Source organism: Protopterus annectens, chromosome 15.part0 (genome assembly GCF_019279795.1).
Source record: "Protopterus annectens isolate FY-2018-M chromosome 15.part0, PAN1.0, whole genome shotgun sequence".
Lineage (NCBI taxonomy): Eukaryota > Metazoa > Chordata > Ceratodontiformes > Protopteridae > Protopterus > Protopterus annectens.
In genome coordinates this window covers 389,717,996-389,744,963 of record NC_056749.1, presented here as the reverse complement: position 1 = coordinate 389,744,963, position 26,968 = coordinate 389,717,996, and the positions used below count along the sequence as shown (strand labels likewise).

General features: G+C 43.2%; 1 protein-coding gene across 3 annotated transcripts in view; it reads right to left on the bottom strand.

Annotated features, from left to right (window-relative positions):
- ZNF711 (zinc finger protein 711) overlaps window positions 1-26,968 on the bottom strand; it is a 1,503,904-nt gene that overhangs the window by 372,538 nt on the left and 1,104,398 nt on the right. For all 3 annotated transcript variants that reach the window (XM_044057135.1, XM_044057133.1, XM_044057134.1), the window contains one exon: window positions 24,911-25,057. In XM_044057135.1, coding sequence (XP_043913070.1) covers window positions 24,911-25,057 — 147 coding nt within the window. The remainder of the gene's footprint in view (window positions 1-24,910; window positions 25,058-26,968) is intronic.

Here is a 26,968-nt window from a genome sequence, read left to right as displayed (position 1 = left end):
GAAATAGAGGGGTCCTCAATGAAAGACTAGGACTGGTACAATTTTTACTATAATTTAGAACAGAAGCTGCTGTTTAAAAAGGAATAATTAGTAGAACATATAAAATACTGCATAATAACTATAAGAATCAATCAGAGGAGGTTAGAAAGGATTGGGAAGAGAGACTGGATAAGCAAATCACAAAGAAAGAATGGGATATATATATATATACATATACATAAGGTACTTGCGTATTATCGCGAGTGTGTATTGCTGGGGAATAATTTCGGATTACCTTTGGGCACAAAAACAGTGGAGAAAGCCCTCTTCCTGTTTTTTGCATGCTTGCATTGTCATGCCTGCTTGTCAGTCTGATGGACGGATTGCATTCACTGTGTGGAAGGAATCCTTCAGAGAAGCAAACACAGACATAGTAGTGATGGTTTTAGTGACATTTATTTTTTTAACAATTTCTAAATACAATAATGGTTAAAAGTAAGCAAGTGTGGGTTAAACAATTTCTCAGTGTCTGTGTTTTACTTTTCTGAAGAATTTCTTCTGCAGGTTCAAAATGAGACAAACGATAGTATGATAGCTGCCATGAAAAGTGTAGCGTGCCTGTGTAATGCACGCAAAAAAAACAGGAAGATGGTTTTCTCCACTGTCTCTGTTCCCGAAGGTAATCTGAAGTTATTCCCCAGCAAAACACACTCTGAACACCACTTTACAGTAAATGTAACGTTTTGGGGCACTACTACACATTTACAAAGATGGTTTCAATTGCTTCATGTACTCCTATCTGTGGTGGTATGAGCATTTCGCAACTGTGAAAATCTGGTTGCGATAATACGCATGTACCATATATATATATATATATATATATATATATATATATATATATATATATGTGTGTGTGTGTGTGTGTGTGTGTGTGTGTCTCCCAAATATGCAACAACAAAATCTAGAAGATTTAGGATTTTTGCTTGGAAAATGTTTACACAGATATTTTTATACCCAAGTAGAATCCAGAGAATTTTTTCTCAGATAGACAGCAAATGTTGGAGGTGTGATAGGCAAGAAACCAAGTGGGAACATATTTTCTGGGAATGTAATCCCTGCAGACTGCTCTGTTGGAGATACTGGGTGAGCAAATTGGTGCAACTAGGGGAAATTACTTTTCTGAGCTATGACACAGAATTGGAACTGCCTAGCCTTGCTGAGTCTAAGTAGATGTCTGTCAAAAAAGCAATTACTAGAAAATGGAAATCAAAGTCTAAACCAACTGTGCTAGAAGTAGTGAATATAGTAACAGAGATAAAACAACTGGAATTAGGATCTTTAGAAAAGGGTAGGAGCAAATTACATACAATAAAATGGGAATTGTGGGAACAGTACATATAGGGGAGGAATTACGTTAAAAAAAAGGCAGGATTTGAATGAACTATGTAATGTTTGACTGACAATGATTGGGTAGATAAGTGATGTATAATGTTTGCAACTAGAATGCCAATACGGTTTGTGATGTAAAATGCTTGCAGCTGAGATTGTGTCAATATGGTTTATTTTCATTTATATAAATCTATGACTGCCTGTGTCATTAAGTGATACTTTAATAAAGATGTTTCTTGTTTAAATAAAAAAAAAGAAAAGAATGGGAAGAGGGCTGGAAAGGCAGTTTACAAAAGAACACTGAAAGGACATCTGTATGGCTCCCAAATATGCAACGACTAATAGAGGAGGTTAGTAGTTTACAAAAGAACAATGGAAGGACATCTGTATTGCTTCCCAAGTATGCAACATCGGTTTAAGATTTCTGCTTGAAGTGTTTGCATAGGTATTTGTGTTCCACAAGCAGACATAAGACAATGCTTCCTATGGTAGACAGCAAATGGTGGAAGTGTGATGAAAACGAATGAGGTAACTGGGAAAGTACAGTTTTGTACCTACCATAAATGTAGATGTCCGAGAGGTATGCATCTGCAGTCCTAACAAATGGGTTGTCCTGTCTCAGGCAGCCCTTCGGTCGGCCGGATTCCAAAGTCTGGGTCTGGCCTCGGCTGATGTCGCACTTCACCCGACGTCATAGCTGCTGTCAATTGGGTATAAAGGCATCAGCCGACGCCATTTTCCTCAGTGTTTCTTGCCCCAGATGCCAGGTGCCCTCTAGGAAGGCTAAATTTGGATAAATGCAAATGATTCCAAACAGTAGAGAGCAAACATAAATAAACATGTATATACATATATACAAACAAATACACCATAATAGATTCCCCCAGCTAGCTAAAAGATGGGCAAATACCCTAGGAGTACCACAGAGGGGAAGGAGGGTGGGTAATACTGACTGCAGATGCATACCTCTCGGACATCTACATTTATGGTAGGTACAAAACTGTACTATGTCCTTCAAGGATGCATCTGCAGTCCTAACAAATGGGTAGAATACCATAGCCAAACTGGGGGAGGAGGCACTAAGAAGATTATGGTGTAGTTAAGATCCCTTGCAAAACAGCAGTGGCAAAACCTGCTCGGGATCTGGAGTATAAAGGTAGGTTATAATGCTTGGCAAATGTATGCACGGAGCTCCAAGTAGCAGCCTCTAAAATGTCTTTGGTAGCCACTCCTCGTAAGAAAGCTGTAGTAGTGGCTGTAGCCCTTGTGGAGTGAGGTTTGATGTTTTCTGGAGTTGGCTTTCCATGAAAAGAGTAACAAAATCTAATGCAATTTCCTATCCATTTTGAGATTGTCTGTTTCGAAATTGCTTTTCCTTCCATTCCTGTTGCATATGCTACCAGAAGCTGGTCAGTTTTTCTATTGTTCTTGGTTCTGTCCAGGTAGTAGCGCAATTGCCTGTGCACATCCAAGGTATGTAGTAGTCTTTCCCCCCTGTTCTGTGGGTTGGGGAAGAATGTTGGTAGGTGGATTGCTTGGTTCAATGATACCCTGGAGACCACCTTTGGCATAAAAGTAGGGTTAGTTCTCAAGGACACTCTATCCTGATGGAAGATAAGGAAGGGCTGTACTGCCATTAATGCCTGTAATTCAGAAACCCTTCTTGCTGAAGTGATTGCAAGCAGGAAAGCAGTTTTCCAAGATAAGAACTGTAATTCTGCTGTTGCTGCTGGTTCGAAAGGGGGAAGTGTTAACTTTTCTAGCACAAAGTTCAGGTCCCATGTAGGCAAAGGTGGCTTTCTTGGAGGCTTTACATTTTTAATTCCTCTCAGAAACTGCCTGAGTAGAGGATGAGAGAAGACTGGAGGATCCATGTTGTATTCTGCTGAAATTGCTGATGCATGAATCTTAATGGAGGAGTAAGGCAGGCCCTTGTGGAAAAGTTCTGCTAAATATTCCAGGATGTTAGCTATGTTTGCTAATAATACATTTTCTCCTTTTGCTGCACTCCAAATGAGGTATCTTTTCCATTTGGCTGAATAAGTTTTCCTTGTGGAGGGTCTGCGAGCCTCCAGGATAATGTCTTTAACCCTCTGAGATAAATCTGGGTTATTTTGTTTTATGTAATATTCCAAGCAGCTAGCTGCAGTGTTTTCAAGTTTGGATGCAGGATCTTGAAGTTGTTCTGTGTTAGCAGTAAAGGAACTAGAGGTAGAGGCCATGCGTGTGCCCGAGACATACTCCTCAGTAGCGGGTACCAATGCTGCCTCGGCCAGTCTGGAGCTATCAGGATGATCCTTGGGTGATCTTCTTTGATCTTCAGTAGCACTTTGTGCATCAAAGGAAGAGGTGAGAATGCATATGCTGTCAGGTTTTCCCAACTGAAGGATAGGGAGTCCACCTTCCAAGCAAGTGGGTGGTATGTCCTTGTGCAGAATTTCCTCAATTGGTGGTTATGTGGGGATGCGAACAGGTCTATTTCTGGTAGCCCCCATTTCTTTGTAATGGATTTGAAGATGTCTGGATGCAGCATCCATTCGTGGGCATCCGTGGTGGTTCTGCTTAAGGTGTCTGCTAGTATATTTTCTTTTCCTGGCACAAATATGGCCTGGAGCTGAATGTTGAGGTTCAGGGCCACATTCCACAGGTCCATTGCCATCCGGCATAGAGGATATGAATGTGTGCCTCCCTGTTTGTTGATATACCACATGACTGTGGTGTTGTCCGTCCTTATCAGCAAATGACCTTGTTGAAGAAACGGTCTGAATGTCTGAATTGCCTGTTTCACTGCCAGCATCTCTTTTTGATTTATGCGTAGGTTCATCTGGTCTTGTGTCCATAGGCCTTGTATACACTTGTCCACCATGTGTGCCCCCCAACCGAGGTCTGAGGCGTCCGTGGTGATAGTCTGGCTTGGTTGAGGGCCGTGGAAAGGTAGTCCTCTGTTCAACTGACAGGCCTGAGCCCACCACAGGAATTCTTGCTTCAGGCATGGAATTATTGGAATTTGGGTTTCTAGGCTGTGCTTGTGCTGACACCATAAATTCCTTAGGTACCATTGCAACTTCCTCATATGTAGTCTGGCATGTGGAACCAATATTATGCAGGATGCCATGTAACCCAGGGCTTGCAGGACTTTCCTTGCTGTAAGCTGGTTCTGCGTGGTTAATGCCATGAAATAGAGTGGTAGTTGTTTTTGCTTTTCTGCTGTGAGAAATGCCATTTGATTTGATGTGTCCAGTTCTGCACCCAGGAATGTTATCCTTTGGGATGGTACCAGCCTTGACTTTTTTATGTTGACTGTGTATCCCAGGGCTTGCAATAGGTGAATAACCTTTTCCAAATCTTTTCTTAATTTGATCTTGTTGTCCGCTTGTATCAGGCAGTCGTCCAGGTATGGATAAATTTGAATTCCCTGAAGCCTGCAATGAGTAATTACTGATGCCAGGCATTTCATGAATACTCTGGGCGCAGTAGATAAGCCAAAGGGCAATGCTGAGAATTGATAATGCTCTGATCCTGCAAGAAATCTGAGGTATCTTCTGCAATCTGGTCGTATAGGGACGTGCAGGTATGCCTCCTTGAGATCTAGAGTCACCAGCCAAGACTCCTTGCCCAGCATGGGAAGAAGTTGCTGTAGGGTCAGCATTTTGAATTTTGGAACAATGAGATATGTGTTCAGAGCGGACAGGTCGAGAATAGGTCTCCATTGGTTTTCTTTTCTTGGTACCAGGAAAAGTCTGGAGTAAAATCCTTGTCCTTGTTCCATAGACGGTACCTTTTCTATAGCTCTCATCCTTAGTAAGTGGTTGATTTGTCCTAGAGCGTTTGTCTTTTGGTTTGGTGGTAGGTTTGGCATTCCTCTCTTTCTTGGTAGAGTATGGAAGTGAAACCTGTAGCCTTTGTCTATTGTCTGTAAAATCCATTTGTCTCCTGTAATGTAATGCCAGTTTACTGAAAATAAGGCTAGCTTTCCGCCTAAGGGTGCTTCCAGTTGTTCCCTGGAAGGTGGAATCAGAGCCAAGTCACTGTGACTGTCCTGTGGAAGTGGTAGTAGCTGGATCTGTGGCAGTACTTCTCTGGTTGTTAGGCTGCCACGGACGTCCCCTGTAGGCACCTCTGGATTGACCTCTGCCTCTTGGGTGCCTATTTCTGCCTCTCTGTGCTCTGGAGGTGTCTGGAAAGGACCAATTCTTCGAAGGCCAATTTCTACTAAACCTCAGATGCTGGACCTGTAAGAAATCCTTGACTGTTTGGACAGATTTTGCTTTTTCTTCCACCTTCTTTAACACTTGCTGTGCAGGGGTACCAAACAAACTGTGTTTCTCCATGGGAGCATCTAGGAGCTTTGACTTTACATGGTCTGGTAAGGATTGCTCTTTTAACCATGCATGCCTTCTGATCACTGTACCAGTCATAGCTGATCTAAAGGAAGCCTCCAGTGCATCATAGCCGCATTTTAAGGAACGATTACTGACCTGCTGAGTGTTATGTACCAAATCCTGAAGGGACTTACGGTCTAAAGGTTCAGGAGAGGACAGTTTTTTATTTAGCTGATCTAACAAAAATTCCTGATACTGAATCATGTGGAATTGACAGTTTAAGGCCCTAGCCGAAAGAGTAGCAGAAGTATAAACTTTTTTACCCCATCTCTCTAGTGCTCTAGATTCTCTTTCAGAGGGGAGGGGGTTTTTGGCAGAGGCTGCTGCTACAGCTTTGGGGCCCTGTGAAATAGTTTCAGGATCTGCAATAGGAGCCTTATACAAGTGATAATGAGTGTCCAGAACCCTGTAGAATCTGTCGGGCTTAGCAGGGGCTGGGGGAAGAGAGTCAGGGGCAGTACAAGCATCATTAAATGCATCATCCACAACTGTTAGTACTGGAGGAATGGCTAAAGGCCTATGCTGTGGTAAATGTAAAAAGGTCCTTAGCCTTTTCCGAGAATCTGAAAAATCCTGGCCCTGCCATTGAAATTGCTCTCTCATAGCATGCAAGGTTTCCCCAAAAGAAAATTCCTCAGGAGGAGAGGCAGAAGGAATGGAGTCTTCTGCGTCAGAGTCCTCATATGGAGAATAAGGGCCTTCTGGAGGGTTTGAGTTTTCTGAATCATCCGAGGAGTAATCAGTTGAAACTGGCTCAGGGGGCTCTGCTCTAGGCCTTTTCTCTGGAGGGGGATGAGAGGCCCTGTCAGGGTGAGGTTGGGATCCCCTGATCAAAGAAATGAGATCCTCTGCCAGGCTGAGCATTTGGGAACTAGAACTGGGCCTGTGTGAGGGGGTTTTAGCAGGCAAGGCCTTAGAAGATTTAGCTGCTTTAGCCCTAGAAAAAGCCTTGATAGACATGGATGCAGGGGGCCTAGCAGCTCCACGTGCAGGAGTAGAAATGTCTAAGGGGATAGTATCTGATAAATCCTGAGAACCTGCAACAGCAGGTGGAATTTCAGTAGCAGATTCAGCCATGCTGGTTGAGGTCTCGGTTGTAGGAGGCATGCTTTCGGCCGAAGGAACAACTGAGGACTCGGTTTCAGCCGAAACCGAGACACTCGCGGTTGGCTTAACCGTGGTTTCGGCCGAAACCGCGGACCGCGAGTGTCGGTCCTTTTCCTTACGCTTTTTAGCTAATTGTGAAGTCTGAGTCTTCGACGGCATGTTGTAAGCAAAAGCGGGGCCGAAAAACTCCTCAGCAAACTCCGACCGACGTCTAAGTGTCCGTCGGTTGAAGGAAGCACAGGCTAGACAAGCTGCTACGTCGTGGTCTGGGCCTAAGCAAGGAAGGCAGTAAGAGTGGAAATCCTTATGAGGTATTTGTTTCCCACAAGTTAAACAGTTATTTACTTTTTCTGACATCGGCTGAGGCAAGAAAGAGTCCCCAACGGGGTACTTAGCTTTTTAGAAGTCTTCGGTAGTAGTAATCTCTGGTTCTGACCGACCGGCACTTGCGAACAGCTTCTGCTTGGGCACCAAGGCAAGAAAGACTGGGGAAAATGGCGTCGGCTGATGCCTTTATACCCAATTGACAGCAGCTATGACGTCGGGTGAAGTGCGACATCAGCCGAGGCCAGACCCAGACTTTGGAATCCGGCCAACCGAAGGGCTGCCTGAGGCAGGACAACCCATTTGTTAGGACTGCAGATGCATCCTTGAAGGACATAATTTTTTTTTTTAGGAGTGCAATGAAGTTGGCAGATTTAAAAAAATTCTGTACAATACTCTGTCAGAAATGCTGAAGGAGCAAATGTCCGTTACTACAGAAATAATTATTTTGAGCTAGGATGCAAGATCTGAATTGCCTACACACTAAGGCCTAAGGCCATATTTAGGTTAATGCTTTTGGCTGCAAAAGAGGCAAGTAGTACAAAAACAGGAATCAAAATCTAAACCAATTAAAAGCACTTACAGGTTGGATTTTTTTGAAAAGGGAAGAAGTACATTACACAGAAATAAATGGAATTTGTAGGAACAATACAGCAGAATAATATTCAGGAGGAGGAGTGAGGTTTAAGGGAAGGCAGGAATTGAGAATATATGTAATACTGGAGTGAATAATTGTTAAAAATAAAATGCAACATATGTAACGTATAATGTAGGAAAGTACAGTTTTGTACCTACCATAAATGTAGATGTTCGAGGATTCCATTGCTGCAGTCCTGACTATTGGGTATAGTCCGCGTCCAGTCGGCCCGAATACCAGAGTATAAGGCTGACGTCGGTCAGGGCGCATTAGACTGACGTCAGTACGTCAGGGTACTAATGCGCATGACCAACGTCATATCCTCAGTCTTTTCTTGCCCCAGATGTCAGAAGACCCTAAAAAGACAAGTCCCAAAAAAAACCTGCACCAAAAACATGTACAATATATACAACAATATATACAAAAATATAAACATGTAAACTCACCTACACAACCACCCCTAAATAGAGAGGGGAAGGAGGGAGGGTAAATTGGACTGCAGCAATGGAATCCTCGAACATCTACATTTATGGTAGGTACAAAACTGTACTATGTTCTTCGTCTTCCATTGCTGCAGTCCTGACTATTGGGTAGAATCCCAAAGCAGAGGTAAGGAAGGCTGGCAAATTACAAAGAAGTAGGAGCTGACAACATGCCTTGCAAAACAGCTGTGGCAAAACCAGCCCTAGACTTAGAGTAGATAGGAAGGTGATAATGCTTAGAGAAAGTATGCACTGAACTCCAAGTAGCTGCTTCCAAAATATCCTTAGTTGCCACCCCCCTTAGAAATGCTGTTGAAGTGGCAGTAGCCCTGGTGGAATGAGGCCTAATCCCAGCTGGAATCTCCTTGCCATGATGGGAATAACAAAATGCAATGCAAAAACCAATCCACCTAGAAATAGTTTGTTTTGACACAGGCTTGCCCTGAGAACTCAAAGCAAAAGAAACAAACAACTGCTGAGACTGCCTAAAATCCTTAGTCCTGCTTAAATAATAACGCAATTGCCTGTGTACATCTAAAGTGTGCAAAATCTTTTCCCCTTTATTTTGAGGATCTGCAAAAAACGTAGGCAAATGAACAGTTTGGTTTAAAGCCACACTAGAAACCACCTTAGGCATAAAAGAAGGATTAGTACGTAATGATACCCTATCCTTATGGAAAATCAAAAAGGGCTCTACTGCCATAAGGGCCTGCAACTCAGACACCCTTCTTGCAGAAGTAATGGCCAACAGAAAAGCAGTCTTCCATGACAAGTATCTCAATTCAGCAGTAGCTGCAGGCTCAAAAGGTTGTAGAGTAAGTTTTTCCAACACAAAATTGAGATCCCAAGCAGGAGTAGGAGCTCTACGTGGGGGTCTTATATTCTTTGCCCCTCTAAGAAACTGCTTGAACAAAGGATGCGAAAACAAAGGTGGGTCACAATCATAGTGAGCTGAAATTGCTGCAGCATGAATCTTTATGGAAGAGAAGGACAAACCTTTGTCCAATAATTCAGTAAGATATTGAAGAACCACATTCAAATTAGGCTCAGAAATCTCCAAATGCTTTGCTGTACTCCAAAATAAAAATCTCTTCCATTTTTCTGCATACACTTTCCTTGTACTAGGTCTTCTAGCTTCCATAATCACATTTAAAACTTGTTGAGGAAGTTGAGACCTGCTGTGTTTCAACACAGAATATGCCAAGCTGTTAGATGAAGAGAATGTAGCTTGACATTGAGCAAATGACCGTCCTTCTGAGATAACAGATGAGGAATCAGAGGTAAAGGCCATGGAGGCTTCTTTACCAGACTCCGTAGTAGAGGGTACCAGTGTTGGCGAGGCCAGTCTGGAGCTATCAAAATCATCTTTGGCCTGTCTTGTCTGACCTTTAACAGTACCTTTGGAAGAAGAGGTAGAGGTGGAAAGGCATACACATGAAGGTTTTTCCAACTGAAAGACAGAGCATCCACTTTCCAAGCTGTGTGATGAAACCCCTTTGTGCAATACTTTGGCAGCTGGTGGTTTAGTGGAGAAGCGAACAGATCTATGTCTGGAGTTCCCCATGACACTGTCAGTTTCTGAAATACATGAAGATCCAGTTTCCACTGTGGGGATCCATGATTTGTCTGCTTAACACATCTGCTAAGGAGTTCTGTGCTCCTGGCAGAAACCTTGCCTGAAGAGTTAGTTGCAGGCTTAGCGCAGTCTCCCATAAAATCATTGCTTGCCTGCATAGAGGATAAGAATGTGTTCCCCCTTGCTTGTTGATGTACCACATGACAGTTGTGTTGTCTGTTAGAATCAACACCTGCCCTGGAAGAAGTAACTCCTTGAAAGCCAGTAATGCAAACTGGACTGCTAACATCTCTTTCATGTTGATATGTAGATGCTGTAGTCTGGCAGGCCACTTGTCTTGTATCCACTTTCCATTTAGATGAGCTCCCAAGCAATGTCCGAGGCATCTGTCGTTAAGATCTGACTTGCCTCTGGCCGGGTCACAGAGAGTCCCTTGTTTAGGTGACATTCCTGAGCCCACCACAAGAATTCTTTTGAAGGCAAGGTATTATTTGAATGACAGTGTCCAAATCCTGGCAGTGCTGTGTCCATACATTTTGAGATACCATTGTAACTTCCTCATATGCAGTTTGGCATTGGGAAGCACCAGAATACAAGATGCCATGAACCCTAATGCTTGAAGGACTGTCCTTGCAGTCAGCACGGACTGATGAGATAGTTGATGGAAGTAAAGTGACAGACTCTTTTGTTTGTCCGGGGTTAAAAAGGCCATCTGGGCTGCTGTATTCAGTCTCACACCCAGAAAGCACATGTCTTGAGAGGGTACTAGACTGGACTTTATTTCGCTCACAGAATACCCTAGGCATCTTAGCACTGCGATAACATATTCCAGGTGCTGTAGAAGAACTTCTTTTTCCTGAGCCAGAATCAGGCAGTCGTCCAAGTAAGGATAGAGTTGAATTCCTTGAAGCCTGAAATAAGCTATCACTGGAGCCAGAACCTTTGTGAATACTCTGGGCGCAGTAGATAAGCCAAAGGGCAATGCAGAGAACTGATAATGAGAATTTCCAGCTCGAAACCGCAGATACTTCCTGCAACTTAGCCTTATAGGCACATGAAGGTAAGCTTCTTTGAGATCTAAAGTTACCATCCAGTGATTTTTGCCCAGCAGAGATAAAAGCTGTTGTAACGTCAACATCTTGAACTTGGGAATGTCCAGATAAGTGTTGAGGATAGATAAATCCAAAATTGGTCTCCACGTGTTTCCCTTCTTTGGTACAAGGAACAGGCGGGAATAAAATCCTAGGCCCCTTTCTGATACAGGGACTGGCTGAATGGCCCCTATGTGCAGTAACTGAGAAACTTGCTTGTGAGCCTCTTTTCTTTGTGGAGGAGGAACGTCTGGCATGCCTTTGAAAGGGGGCATTGTATGGAAATAAAATCTGTAACCGTGGTGAATGATATCCAACACCCATTTGTCTTGAGTAATCAAGTCCCAATTTTCTTAGAAAAGAGACAGTCTTCCTCCTAAAGGAGCTGCCAAACGTGAATCTGCTGGCAGCTGAAAAGACAGGTCATTGGGTCTGTTTACGAAAGGACTGACCCCTGCCCTCACCAGAAGTCTGAGCAGGTGAACTCCTGTTCTAGGCCTAAAAGAACCTTGAGCCCTGCCCCTACCACGTCTAGACCTACCCCTAGACTGAGAATCATAAGCAGGATATGTCCACCCCTTAGCAGGCCAATTTCTACTAAACTTTGGTGGCTGCACCTGCAAAAAATCTTTAACAGTTTGCATAGACTTAGCTTTGTCCTCCATTTTCTTTAAAACTGCTTCCACAGGTGATCCAAACAACACATCAGACTGTAAAGGAGCATCCAAAATCCTTGTCTTAACATGCTCAGCTAAATTCTGATCCTTCAACCAGGCATGCCTGCGAAGAACAGAACTGGCAGCAGCCACCCTCGAGGAGGCCTGTACAGCATCAAAACCACATTGCAAAGAATGCTTACCCACTTGTTCAGACACATGAACCAAATCCAGCAACTCTTTACACTCAATACCTTCCGCCAAAGCATCCACCTTAGATTTCAATTGTGAAAGGAGATAATTCTGATATTTTAGCATGTGAAACTGACAATTCAAAGCTCTCATGGCTAGAGTGGAAGAAGTATACATTTTCTTTCCCCACCTATCCAAAGCCCTTGCCTCTTTATCAGTGGGAACAGGATTTTTAACCACAGAAGCCTTTACACCCTTAGGCCCTTGGGAAATAGTTTCTGGGTCCGCCCTAGGACTCTTAAACAAATATTTATGAGCTTCGGGCACCCTATAATACCTATCAGGCTTAACAGGAGCAGGAGGCAAAGAATCAGGGTTCAGGGAAGCCTCTGCAAAAACATCTTCCACCACATTCAACACAGGAGGAATAGCTAAAGGCCTATGCTGGGGTAAAACAAGAACTCCCTAAGCCTTTTCCTGGAGTCAGAGTAATCCTGGCCTTCCCATTTAAAGTGCTCCCTCATGGAATGCAAGGTCTCTGAAAAAGAGAAATCCTCAGGCGGAGAAGCTGTAGGAGTGGAATCATCCACATCAGAATCAGAATAAGTGGGATACTCCTGCATATCTTCCACAGAAGATTCTGAAGCCTCTGAACACTGTTCAAAACTATCAAACTCCGGTTCCACCCTAGGCCTCTTATCAGGCGGAGGCATAGAACCCCTAATCATAGTAATCAAATCTTCTGCCATTTTAAGCATATGTTTCTTAGGTACAGAACCCGAAATGCTAGGAGAAGCCCCACTGAAGCTGAACTAGGCCTACCTCTTAAAGAAGCTTTGGCAACAGAAGGAGAAGCTCTAACTACCTTGGGAAGAGAGGGAAGAACAGTCACCTGAGAAGCCCCCTCAGCCTGGCCTACCTCTTGAGAAGGCACATCCTGTAAGAGTATAGTTTCTGCCTGGGACTCCATGGAAACTCCTGGCAAAACCTCCGGCTCCACTGAGCCTTCTAAAGAACCGACGTCCGGGACTGCCGGTTCCTCAACCCTAGGCTTCACTGTTTTATCCTTGCGCTTCTTGGAGGAAGCGGGCGGCGGAGCATCCGACGGCATTTTATAATTGCAACGCTTCCCAAACACTAACCTGGCACAGTCTAACCTCCTCTTAATAGTGCGTTTGTTAAACCTAGCACAAGAGCGGCAACCAACAACGTCGTGCTCAGGCCCTAAACAAGGTATACACAAGGTATGATAATCCCTATGAGGTATCTGTTTCCCACAAGAAATACAGTTATTCACTTTTTCTGACATCCGGTAAAATACTGAGGCAAGAAAAAACCAAAATGTTCCCCAACGGGGTACTTAGCCAACTCTGTTTCGGTCTGAAACTCCGGTTTCGGAAATATTTCAGTACGCCAACCTGCACTCGCAAAATTGCTTCTGCATCGGACCATGCGGCAAAAAAGACTGAGGATATGACGTTGGTCATGCGCATTAGTACCCTGACGTACTGACGTCAGTCTAATGCGCCCTGACCGACGTCAGCCTTATACTCTGGTATTCGGGCCGACTGGACGCGGACTATACCCAATAGTCAGGACTGCAGCAATGGAAGACGAAGAACATCAGGAAAAATGTTATTATGGTGCGTTTTGTATTTTTATTAATGTGTTGCTTACATCTTGCGATAAATGAACAAAGGAGTTAAGAGCCAGGTTGTGTGAAGCAGACTGAAGGCAATCGCAAAAAACTATGGCGGGGAAAAAAAGTAGAAAAATGAAGAAATCTGATGGAGAAGTGAAAAAGCTCAAGAGAAAAACTTGGTATGCAGAGAAAATGATGGAGTAGAGTGAGATTTAAAAAAATTGGAGGAGTTAATGCCGGTAGACAACATGACCAGCCATTAACATTCCAAAAGGAGCATGCTGATTGGTCAGCCCAACCAGTGTGCCTGTTGTAAATCTGAGCATTCACCAATGGAAAAAGTCTGTTCTCAGGGACTTTTTTCCATTAATATATGCTACTAAAATTTCATTTTCTTAAATAAAAAAATACAGTTACAAAATACGGAGACTTAAAACGAACAAGAGAGATGGGACAGAAACAAATACAAGGACAATCAGGTATGTTATACAAAACTAGAAAAATGTACCTGACTATCCTTTTATTTTCTCTCTCCTGTCTCTCCTGTTAGTTTGAAATCTCAGGATTTCATTGTTTTTCAGATTTTATTTTCCTTTATCTACCTCAAGTGAGCAGTGAAGGTAAAGGAAGAGCAACATTCATTACCACAGTACCTGAGCAGGAAAAGGTAATAGCAACATGGAGTCCTGGGACAACCAACCACCCATCCACCCCCTGTAAACTAGAAAAGTAAAAAATTATGTTATTAGCTTTGCAAAGTAAATGGTTGGATTCATGCATACTGCTAACGCTAGAAAGCATAAACGTCTCTGCCAGTATTAGGTTTTCAGTATGAAGGTATTTAAATTTGCTTGTTGCTAATCCCAAATGAAACTGCAATCTTCTTTTACACAGCAATGATGTACTGTGTAAGAATGGGAAAGAAAGCCTCACATGCATGCACAGTACATCAAGAAAGCCCCAGGATAAGGGAAAAATATAGAACAGCAGCACCATGCTGTTATAACAAGGGCATTAGTTAAGAAAAGTAAGGAACTTTTTTCTTGCATAATGTCATTATACAATAGCAATAACAGAAGATGTGGGTGTGGTATACTGAAAATATACCCACGAGCTTTGCCCTCGTGATTAAACCACACCAACCATGGGTGAATCTTCAATATACCACACCCATGTTGTCTGTTATTGCTATAATACTAGAGGCTCAATGTTGGAAAGTACAGTTTTGTACCTACCATAAATGTAGATGTTCGAGTGTTCACCCTGCTGCAGTCATCACACTTGGGTTATCCTGCCGTCAGGCGGTCCCGCAGTTGGCCTGAGTTCCAAAGTCTTGGTCTGGTGTCGGTTGCTGATGCTTCTTCCCTGATGTCAGTGCGCCAGGGGTATACAAGAGGCATCTGACACCATTTTCTTCAGTTTTTCTTGCCCCAGATGCCAGGTGCCCCCAACAGGTAGGCAATATATATATTGCTATATAAAATAAAACAATACCTTCAGGCACAAGCAAATACACCACAGAGGTTGTATAGGATAGAATGGTATAGATAAGTCCAGCTAGTTCAGAGGGGATGGAGGGAGGGTAACCTGGACTGCAGCAGGGTGAACACTCGAACATCTACATTTATGGTAGGTACAAAACTGTACTATGTTCATCGTGTTACCCTGCTGCAGTCATCACACTTGGCTTGAATCCCAAAGCTAAGGATGGGTGGTGGAGTTAAACAGGGTTAGAAGAAGCTAGTAGGCCCTGCAAAACTGCAGTGGCAAAACCAGCTCTAGTCTTAGAATATAGAGGTAAGTGATAGTGTTTGGTGAAGGTGTGCACTGAACTCCAAGTTGCAGCTTCCAGAATATCCTTGGTTGGCACCCCCCTGAGAAAGGCTGCTGATGTAGCTGTAGCCCTGGTGGAGTGGGACCTAATGTTAGCAGGTACCGGTTTCCCATGATGAGTGTAGCAGAAACGTATGCAATGTCCTATCCATTTTGAAATGGTCTGTTTTGAGAGAGCTTTTCCTTGTAATCTTGCAGCATAGGCTACAAAGAGCTGGTCAGATTTTCTGAAAGCCTTAGTTTTATCCAAGTAGTAACGTAATTGCCTGTGAATGTCCAAAGAGTGCAGGAGTCTTTCTCCTTTGTTCTGGGGATTTGGGAAAAAGGTGGGCAAATGAATGGTTTGGTTTAGGACCACACTGGATACCACCTTTGGCATAAAGGAAGGAGTGGATGTGAAAATAAAGGAGGATCCGTGTTGTAATGAGCTGAAATTGCTTAGGCGTGGATCTTAATAGATGAAAAGGAAAGTCCTTTGTGCAACATCTCAGTTAAATATTGTAGAATCTGAGTAATGTTTGGATCAAGGGGATTTTGGCCTTTAGTTTGGTTCCAGGCGCAAAATCTTTTCCATTTGTCTGAATAGGTTTTCCTGGTGCTGGGCCTCCAGGCCTCTAGAATGACATCCGTAACAGCTTTGGATAGAGGTGTTGGCTGGTGGTTTAGGTAATTTGCCATGCAGCCAGGTTTAAAGTCTTGAGCTGGCTGTGTAGAATCTGATTGTCTCGCTGGGTGAGCAGGTGAGGAATTTGTGGTAAAATCCATGGTGGGCCGTGGGCCATGTTTCCTTAGAATTGGATACCAGTGCTGGCATGGCCAGTCTGGTGCAATGAGTATCATTTGTGGCCTCTCTAATCTGACTTTCAGCAGTACCTTTGCTAGAAGAGGCAGTGGAGGAAAGGCATACACTGTTAATGTTTTCCAACTGAATAAGAGGGCGTCCACTTTCCAAGCTTGTGGGTGAAATGTCCTTGTGCAAAATTTTTGAAGTTGGTAGTTTTGGGGGTTGGCAAACAGATCTATGTCTGGGCGTCCCCATTTTTGAGTTATCATTGCAAATACTTGTGGATCTAGTTTCCACTCGTGGGGATCCATGATGTTTCTGCTTAGGTCATCTGCCAATGTCTTTTTCTTTCCTGGCAGGAATTGTGCTTGTAGTTGAACTTGGTAAGATAGTGCTGTGTTCCACAAGGTCATTGCTTGCCTGCATAGAGGGTAGGAGTGTGTGCCCCCTTGCTTGTTTATGTACCACATTACTGTGGTATTGTCCGTCTTTATTATTAGTTGTCCTGGGTGTAAGAGGTCCTTGAAAGCTGTTAGGGCATTCTGTACTGCTAGCATTTCTTTTTGATTGATATGCAGATGCCTTTGATCTGTAGTCCATTTGCCCTGAATGCACTGTCCTGCCATGTGTGCTCCCCATGCATAGTACAATGCATCTGTTGTCATAGTTTGCCTGGCTGTGGGTAAGGTGAAAGGCTGACCCTTGTTGAGGTGACATGCCTGTGCCCACCATAGAAACTCCTGTTGAAGGCAGGGAATGAGTGGTATCATTGTTTCCAAGCTGTGGCTGTGCTGAGTCCATATGCTTTTCAGGTACCATTGTAATTTCCTCATATGCAGTTTTGCAAATGGTATTAGTAGTATGCAAGATGCCATGAATCCCAAGGCCTGCAGAATTTTTCTTGCAGGGAGTTGGGTCTTTGTTGCCATTATTTTGAAGTATTGAGTCAGCTATTGTTGCTTGTCTGGCACGAAGTAAGCCATCTGGGCCATTGTATTCAAGCTGGCACCCAGGAATATTATGTTTTGTGAGGGCACTAGTTTTGATTTCTTTTCGTTTACTGTGTACCCTAGGCAACTTAGAAGGTGTTTGACAAATACCAGATGCTTTAAAAGAATGCCCTTGCTTTCTGCTTGAATAAGGCAGTCGTCCAGGTATGGGTATATTTGAATTCCTCTTTGTCTGCAGTATGCAATTACTGGTGCCAGGCATTTTGTGAAGACCCTGGGCGCAGTAGATAAGCCAAAGGGCAGTGCAGAGAATTGATAATGGGTTGAACCTGCAATGAAGCAGGGGTATCTTCTGCAATTTTGTCTGATAGGGACATGCAGGTATGCCTCCTTGAGGTCCAACGTTACTAGCCAAGCATTCTTGCCCAGCATGGGAAGAAGCTGCTGTAGTGTTAGCATCTTGAATTTTGGTACTTGCAGATAGGTGTTCAGAATTGAAAGATTCAGAATGGGTCTCCATGCTTTGTCCTTTCTTGGGACTAGAAAGAGTCTTGAGTAAAATCCTTGTCCTTGCTCCTGTGTAGGTACCTGTTGAATGGCTCTCATGTCCATGAGAGCTCTAATTTGTTTTTGTGCCTCTGCCCATTGATTTGGTGGCAGGTTTGGCATTTCTTTTATCCTTGGCAAGGTATGAAAGTAGAATCTGTATCCTTGTGAGACAATGTTTAGGACCCATTTATCTTTTGTGATGATGTGTCAGTTGTCTGCAAAAAGTGCTTATTTTCCTCCCAAGGGAGCTGCCAAGAGAGATTTGCTTGGTAGTTTGAGGGTTGAATCATTGTGTTTGTCTTCTGCTACCTTGGGGCCTGTCTTCTCCTCCTTTCTGGGTAGCAGTGTACCCCATTGGCGAGGTTTGTAAGGGCCTTGTAACTGACCTCTGCCCCGTGGGCGTCTGTATTTGCCCCTCTGCAATCTGTCAGAAGCTGGAAAGGACCAGTTTTTTGTTGGCCAATTTCTGCTGAAACGAGGGGGTTGTACCTGTAAAAAATCCTTGACCGTCTGCACAGACTTTGCCTTATCCTTCATTTTCTTTAAAACCTCTTCTGCTTTGACACCAAATAATACATCCTGCTGTAAAGGTGCATCCAATAATTTTGCTTTAACATGATCAGGTAGGGTTTTGTTCTTTTAACCAAGCATGTCTACGTATGACAGACCCAGTAACAGCTGCTCTACAGGAAGCTTCCAATGAATCAACTCCGCATTGTAATTTATGTTTGCCCACCGTTCAGCTGCATGAAACAGATCCTGCATTTCCTTGAATTCAGACTGTTCAGAATGAGTGCTCATTTTTTGTTTTAATTGAGACATTAGGAAATGCTGATATTTCAGCATGTGAAACTGACAATTTAATGCTTTCATAGCCAGAATAGCTGAGGTGTATATCTTCTTTCCCCATCTATCTAGGGCTCTGGAATCCCTTTCAGAGGGCACAGGATTTTTAGCCATAGAAGCTTTAGCCCCTTTGGGACCCTGGGAAATTGTTTCTGGGTCAGCCACAGGGCTTTTATAAAGGAATTTATGTGAGTCAGGTACTCTGTAGTATCTGTCTGGTTTGGCTGGAGCAGGAGTAGAGAGTCTGGATTTAGACTACACTCCATGTAAACTTCATCCACAATATCTAAAACTGGAGGATAGCAAGTGGTCTGTGCTGGGGTAGTAAAAAGAACTCTCGGAGCCTTTTCTTAGAATCAGAGTAGTCCTGGGCTTCCCAGTGGAAATGTTACCTCATGGTATGTAAAGTTTCCCCAAAGGAGTAGTCTTCAGGGGGAGATGCTGAGGGAATAGTCTTCAGCATCAGAGTCTTCATAAGGGGGAAAAGCGTAATCCTGTTCCTCAGAAGAATCTGAGGAAATTGAAACCTGGTCAGAGGAAGCATAATCCTCCTCTTGTCTTGGTCTTTTATCTGGAGGGGGATGGGAACCCCTGATTAGGGTAATCAAATCTTCAGCCATCTTAAGCATCTGTTTCTTAGGCATGGGGCCTTGAACTGGAGAATGATGTACAGTCTTTTTTGGTTTTAATGGAGTTTTAAGCTTAGCATAAGATTTAATGGTGAGTGTAGTCGGTCTGAAGACACCTTCTGCAACCGAAGGTGCTTCTACTGCACCGGGACCTCCTTCTGCTCCGGTGTCGGAAGGGCCTAATGAAGATGGCTGCGACGGCCTAGAACACTCCACTTGAGAATCCTAAGCTGTCTGGGGTTCCAATTCTGCAGTCGTCAGGGGCTGCATAGGCGCCTCACTGAAAACCGGAGAACCGGCGACAGGCCCAGCAGAGGCCTCGGAGTCTGGCTTGTTCCTAGGCTGCCTGTCCTTATCCTTGCATTTTTTATGCATGCCTGTCATCGGCTGCTCAGACGGCATGATATAATTAAATTTCCTACCAAAGTAATGCCGTTTAGTTCGTTTATTAAACCTAGCACAAAACCGACAACCTGTTTCGTCGTGGTCTGGGCCTAGGCAAGGAATACAATAAGAATGGAAGTCCTTATGAGGTATTTGCTTCCCACAAGAAATGCAATTGTTAACTTTTTCTGACATCGGACTGAGGCAAGAAAAGGTTCCCCAACGGGGTACTTAGCTTTATTGAAGACTTCGGACTGAAATTCGATTTGAAAATCTCAAGTGTCGGCCGACCGGCACTTGCAAACTGCTTCTGCTTTGGGCACCCCGTGGCAAGAAAGACTGAAGAAAATGGTGCCAGATACCTCTTATATACCCCTGGCACACTGATGTCAGGGAAGAAGCGACAGCAACCGACGCCGGACCAAGACTTTGGAACTCAGGCCGACTGCGGGACCGCCTGACGGCAGGATAACCCAAGTGTGATGACTACAGCAGGGTACCTGGAAAAAAGAATACTGACAGGGCAAGAAAACCAGGGAGGGCAAAAAGAGAAAAATATGGTGCCACAGAGGAAATGGAAGAGGTTAGAGAAGCAAAGACTCAAACAAATCAATGAACCATTAAGGGAAAGAAGGGACAAGGTTGAAGAAGAAGGAATAAGAAAGAACTGGGAAATATGGGAAGGATGGAAGAAGTGGCAAAATACTGGCAGAAGACAATTCAGGCAGTGAGGACAAGACATAAAGAACATGAAGCAAGAGATAACATCTTGAGAATACTGCACAGATGGTATGCACCCCCACCCCCGCAAAATTAGTAAAGGAAGACAGTACATGCTGGAAGACGCAGGAAATGATGGGACTGTGGGAGGACACAAGTCATTTGGAAGCAGACCCAGAAGATTTGGAGAGAGACATTTCAAAAGGAAGCACAGCAGACTTGGAAATTACATATATGGGTTATACTGAAAGAAGACAACATCTGTAAAGAAAGAGAAATGAACATTATCAGACTGATGAGTAGTGAAAAAATGGAAGGGGGCAAAGAGTAGGGCAGCATGCACTACATAAAAGGTTCCTGGATATGTTAAGAAGATGGCAGAACCTGGATGAGGAAACTAGGGGGGAAAAGAAAAACCAATGAAAAGAAGTATTAGAATACAAACATGAAAAACATATCAGGAGGAAGGATAGGGTGAACCCAAAGGGAAACCAAGTGGGGGGGGGGATAGGGTAGGAAATGATGCAGTCAACAGTTGAAGAGATATGTTGCACCATGCATGAGGACTGCACTTGAATGTAATATAGTGTATGCAGTTAATAAAGTTAAAATGAATCTAGATAAACATCTTAAGGAAGGTCAATTACAGAAAGAAGTTCTCAGAATTTCAGAGAACACAATTAGAAAAGGGGTTAGAAAATACTGAGACAGGAATGGAGGACAGACGAGGTTTTTCTGGGCAGAGATTCAGTAAGGCTTGAGAAAAAACATTTGCAAAATTGTGTGCTGAAACATACAGCCATTAGATTAATAAAACCATACAAAAGGAATAAAAGACAAAGCAACTCAAAAGGGTCACATACTTCACTGACAAGAAAACCTGTCAGATTAACAAACTGCTTACGAAGTGAAATTACAAGAAAAACTGAAATGTTTCAAGCTGCAAAAAAGAAATGAAGATGGAGATACCAATTCCTTTTATAGATTCATAGGATGATACTAGGCTATAAGCCTAGCCAAGATTTTCACCCATGCTCCCACAAAGTCAGCACCTGTTTTCTCTGGCCAGCAGGGACACAGGTGGGATCCCATGGGGTATATTTTCTGTTTCCTATCCAGTCATCCAGGTTCCTCTTAAAGAGGGCTAGTGAGGTACTCTACTTGACATAGAGAGCAAGTCTACTCCACAGATGGGGGAGTCGTTGGGACACAAATCTATCCCGCCAACAAGTTCTATAATGTCACAGACCAGGTTGAGACCTTGCATGCAGGTTGTGCGAGTGAAGTTTGATTTATGGATATGCAGCAACTCCATCAAGGATGAGTCTGAGATGTATGCCAGACACAGGTCACCTCAGAGTAGTCTGTACAAGACTGAGTTGAGGGACAGGGCTTTTAGCCTATCTGTGTAGGATAGGTGTTTGAGACCCTGGGTTTTCCTGGCCAGGAACCTCTGTGGTCTCTCCAACTGCTGCATGTGCTTGGCAACGTACATGCCAAAGGGGGCACTGTACTTGATAATGGGTCTGATAAGGGAGGAGTACAGGGATGTTATGACCTTCTTGTTCCTGGATGAAATACCCTTACTTATGAGGTGGGCCATGTAGAAAGCCTTCTGTACAATGGAGGCAACATGGTGGTCAAAGGTCAGGTTGCTATCAACTTGGGTGCCCAAGTTCCTCACAACTGATTACGTGCTTAGTGCATTGTTATTAATGTGATAATTAGTGGGAACACCATTTTCCCTTGGCATTATTCAGTTTGAGGCCATGCTTCTGGCACCAGTCATTAGTTTGGTTAAGGCCTTCTTGGAGGATGTTCACATCACTAGGGGAATTTATGACAGTACCCAGCTTGCAGCCATCTGCAAACTTGGTCAGCTACAGACCACTGGTTTTGGCTTGCACCTCAGAATAATATATCCCAAACAGTAGAGGCCCCAAGACCGATCCTTGGGGTACGATACTGGTTACGGGTCTACTACTAGAGGTGGCTTCCCCTATTTTGACTGAATGGGTTCTATCAGTGAGCCAGTTAGCTACACATCTGGTAACATACGGGTTGATGCCTAGCGGGGAGAGTTTATCTATTATGTCCAAGTGGGGAATAGTGTTGAAGACTTTGGCTAGGTCAAGGTAGGTGGTGTGCACAGTCTTGCCCTCATCCATGGCTTTGGTGACCGTTTCGAAGAAGGCAACCAAGTTTAACAGGCATGATCTCCCTTTGACAAAACCAAACTGTGTGGGATCAAGCATTTGGAAGTTGCCAATGTCCTTGTTTATAAGGTCCACGATAATGCGTTCCATGGTCTTGCAGATCAAGCTAGTTTGGCTGATGGGCCTACAACTGCCTGGGTCGGTGGATGCTCCACCTTTCTGCAGAGGGATGACGATGGTTGTCCTCCATTCTGCTGGGATAAAGCCGGTGCACAGGCGTTGGTTAAACAGGGTGCCTAGTGGTGCTGAGAGCTCTTGCCTGAGTTCATGTAGGACACAGCCAGGGATGTTGTCAGGTCCCATGGAAGCTGTATTTTTTGCCTCTGAGAGGGCATTAATAACCTGTTCCCTGGTGATGAGAGGAGGGGGGCAGGTGCTGGGGATGTCTTGGTTTACTGATAGGGGGGGACGGGGGGGTGAAGTTTTCACTGAACTTGTCTGCCAGCAGGTTGGCTATGGCGTTTGTATATGTGGTACTCTTGACAACCACTTCACAGCAGATTTGGGAGCTACCTTTGAGATTGCAGACGTATGTGAAGGCAGCCTTGTGATTGTCCTTAGTGGATCTGGCCAATTTGGACTCAAAGTCAGCCTTAGAGGATTTTATCAGTGACCTTATTTGCTTGTTCAGACAAAGGAGAGATTGCTTCCAACTTGGCACCTGCTCAGGGGAGATGGTGACTTTGAAAGTGATTGCTTTATGGTCGGATCTTACTAAGGAGGATGACACTGTAGGGGTGCTACAATGGCTACTCATGTTGGTTAGTACCAGGTCCAGGATATTTTGACCAGCTGAGCCAATGCATTGGCAAAGTCGAGGAATCTCTGCGCATTCGTGTTTGAGCTAGAATAGGTCTTCCACACTATGGCTGGGTAGTTAAAGTTGCCCAGGATCAGGGTGGAGGGTTTAATCTTGATGGATTCAAGTAAGTCCAGATAGGTGGAGTGGGCCTTCTGAGTCATGGTTGGGGGCCTGTAGCTAGCTATGATTTGAAATGTTTTGTCAATAGTTAACTGCATCTGGAGTGTCTCCAGTGCGTCATACTGTTTGACTAGCCTGGAAGTCTTTGACAAACATTGAAACTCCACCTCCTTTGGCTTTGTAGCCCTCTGTTTGGGGTCTGAAAATATGGTAGGACAAGTAACCTGGTAAGGCTGGAGTGCTCTCCGCAGCTTTGAACCAGGTTTCAGTGACTACACAAATGTCAGCATCTTCCAGGGTGAGGAATGCTTGCAATGAGTGCAGTTTCAAGTTAAGACTCCTAGCATTTAGCAGCATGACCTTTAAATTTCGTTTAGAAGAATTTTTCACGTTGGCAAGTTTGTCCTCATAACTTTGCCTGAAAAAGGCACTATGGGGAAAGCAAGAGCTGTTGCCAGAAGCCTGAAGCCCAGGGGAGACAGATGAAGGCCATCCCTGACAAATCATAGTGGTCTGTCAATCATGTCCTCCCAGGCTGTCAGATACTGGATCCCCTTGGAATGACAAAATATTTTTATGTTTCATAGGTTTGTACTAGGCTAACTGCCCTTGTAGGCCATTTTAAGTCTAGCCAATTACCCATGTGAAAATCAAACTGTGCTACCAGATTCAGGCAGACATCCACTGAAGATCATCTTAAGACTAGCAATATCTAGCACAAGGGAATGGTGACTACCAGAAACGAAAGGCAGTATCTGATGCTTTTCAGATCGACGACACAGATGACTTGTTGCAAAGATGAATCTTATATAGAATATGATGACTATTCTAGCATCAGCAGTCTTTTTCCAAGGAGTAAGCAGGAAGTGCAAGTGCTGAATGAAAAAAAAAAAATTGAGCGAGTAACTAAAGTGCCAAAAACATGGATATTACTAGCAAGTTCCACCAGTGTAAAACGAAAGACTACAGAATACACATAATTAGAACCAACTACATTGGTCTGCATTTAACAATGTAATAATCATTTCTGAAAGTTTTAAATATAATAAAATGGATGGTGAGCATGATAAATTAAGATATGGTTAAAGTGGGATAAAGTTACAGCAATGCCATCAAAAGACACTGTTAAATGATTTGATGCAGGCTTACAAATTACAAAACATTTTGCATGCAGCTGCAGCTAAACAGATTTTGACTTTCTGCTATAATATGACATATTCTGAAATTATCTGAAGAGGTAGTAGATTTATGACCTCTCTGTAAAACTGGCATCAATTATTTACAAATGTAGCTTACATTTTACTGCAAATCAAAAGCACAGTCTGCTATACTGGTGCAGTATGATTTGCTTGAAACAAATGGAAATCATCCACACTTGCAAATAAATATATTACAACCATACTGGCTTTGTAGTCCTTTGCATTAGCAACTTCAAAAGGCTAGACAATAAAACACAGATGAAGACCCAAATAATTTCACATTATGACTGAAGACAGTTAAATACAGAAAGCATAAAAAAAAGATTACTTTCAAATTTACCCTTTGTGCATACATTTTTTTGGAAATAATGATAACACATACTTTTAAGAGTCCCATTCAAGTAATTTTTTCCAGTCTTACCAATATCTTCATCTTCTTGAGACGCATCTTTAACAGCCATGTAAACCATTTTATCTCTCTGCAGTCTACCGATACCACCCTGTTCAAGTAGTCCTGCTACTGAATGACCGTTCTGAAATTCACTGTCTGTGACTACTTCAGTTCCCCCTTTGAAAAAATAAGATTTTTTCTTTTAATTTACAATGCATACCCCGACAAACAATTACTACAGAGTATAGCTAGTAAATGGAACATAAAAGATGGAACAGAAATGCACACTCCTGTGCTGCAGGTTTAGAAATAAAATCATAGATGTGGCATTTATTTTGAATTAAAACATAAGCAGAAATAAAGTACAGCTGTGTGATAACTCACCGTAAGAACTGGATATACAATTATCAGTGCTACAGATGTGTACATCTGTACTGGAAATGTCTACCAAAGACAGAAGATGTGGCTTCACCAGACTCTTCAGCGGATGGATTCCCCCTAACATACAGTACTACAGTTTTTTTGCCTTCACTATTTTAAAACAGCCTGACTATGAAACAGCAGATCTCACTACTACTTTTTGCTATTTTCTTCCTCTACTTCTGTCATCTGGGAAGCCATCACAAATTTTTCTGAGCTTTCTACTTTAAACCTCATCATCCCTTGTACAGGCTCGCTGGGTTTCAACCTTTGAACATATAGTGGAGTAATGTAAGGGCTTATCGCTCAGTTCCACAACTAACCCTAAGGAAGGGAAACTTTCCTTCAATGTCAGTTTTTTATCACAGTCTGTAGGTGGGTCTGCTTAGAAACTAGTCTACCCCCTGTCTGGCTGCCTAACGTCTTTTGTTCTTGACATAAAAAGGTTTAGCTATCTACATACAAGTGATACACAGTATCCTCTTCTCCATTACACTGGGAGTTAGGATAGAAAATGTACAGTTGAATAGGCTTGGCTGAATTCCAACTCACGCAGACCAATAAGCATGAAAGAAAGTTTGTGCCTTGAACTAAACTTGCCCTTATGGAAGACTCTACAAGGCTCCTCACATTAAAGCTTATATTTCAGATATCTTCCAGGATAACAACTACAGGATCTTAGACAGCCTTGGTTTAGAAAGGGTCAAGTTAGTTTAACATTCATAAAATTAAGGTCACACTAGAGAGGAATTGGTTTCCTACAAGGTTTAAATGTGGAATGCGGCTGTGACTAAGCATATCAGTAGATACTTGAGCCCAGGTATCACTGCTTTGGGAGTTTTCATAAACATTCAAAAGAGCCACAGGAAAACATCCATCTTCAACTCGCCAAACTCCCATTACTTTGGCCGTACCCCTAATGAGGTGATCTCCTCCTCGCTGTGCAGATATTAGTCCAATGCTATGTAGAAAATCAACAGAAGCTTGTACCATGCTTAATTCTTCTTGTGAGACCCAAAACATTCTAGCACTAACAAGTGTATCTGCAGTATATTCTCTTCCAGGGTTAGAAATGACCATACTGACACAAACACACAGTCCTCCAATTAGTACATTTTCAGTTTCAGGAAGATTAGTAAGAAGGGAAGAGATAGGTAGGCTCCACTCCATCATTTATTCAACAAATAAATTCAGGTGCTTGGATATACCTGGGGGGGGGGGGGGGTCCTTACTGTAGCAGTGAAGCCTGGATTCAACATTTACTGCTCATAAAAGCCACGTCTGGATTACACTCACTGCAGGGATCACTGCTGCATCACTATTCACAGACAATGGAAGAACGCTAAAGTAGTAATGATCCTGACATCAGTCTTACAACGGAGGAGCTAGGATACTTGCAGAGCAGTAGCAGTAATGTTCAAGTCTGCTCTGTTTCTGGAGTAGGCCTTCGGCTAATAATGTCTGGAAAATGTATGGCTGAATGTTTAAGTGGCAGTCTTTCATATCTGTTACAAAGAAATACATATGAAAAAGGCTGCAGGTGCTAGTGATGCTCTAGATGAATGACCTTTTACTTGGAAGTCTAAAGAGTTTTTCCATGATGATTGCTACAGAACACTGTGCAGTCTGCAATCGATATTAACACAGTTGCTTAGACACTTCTTTGCC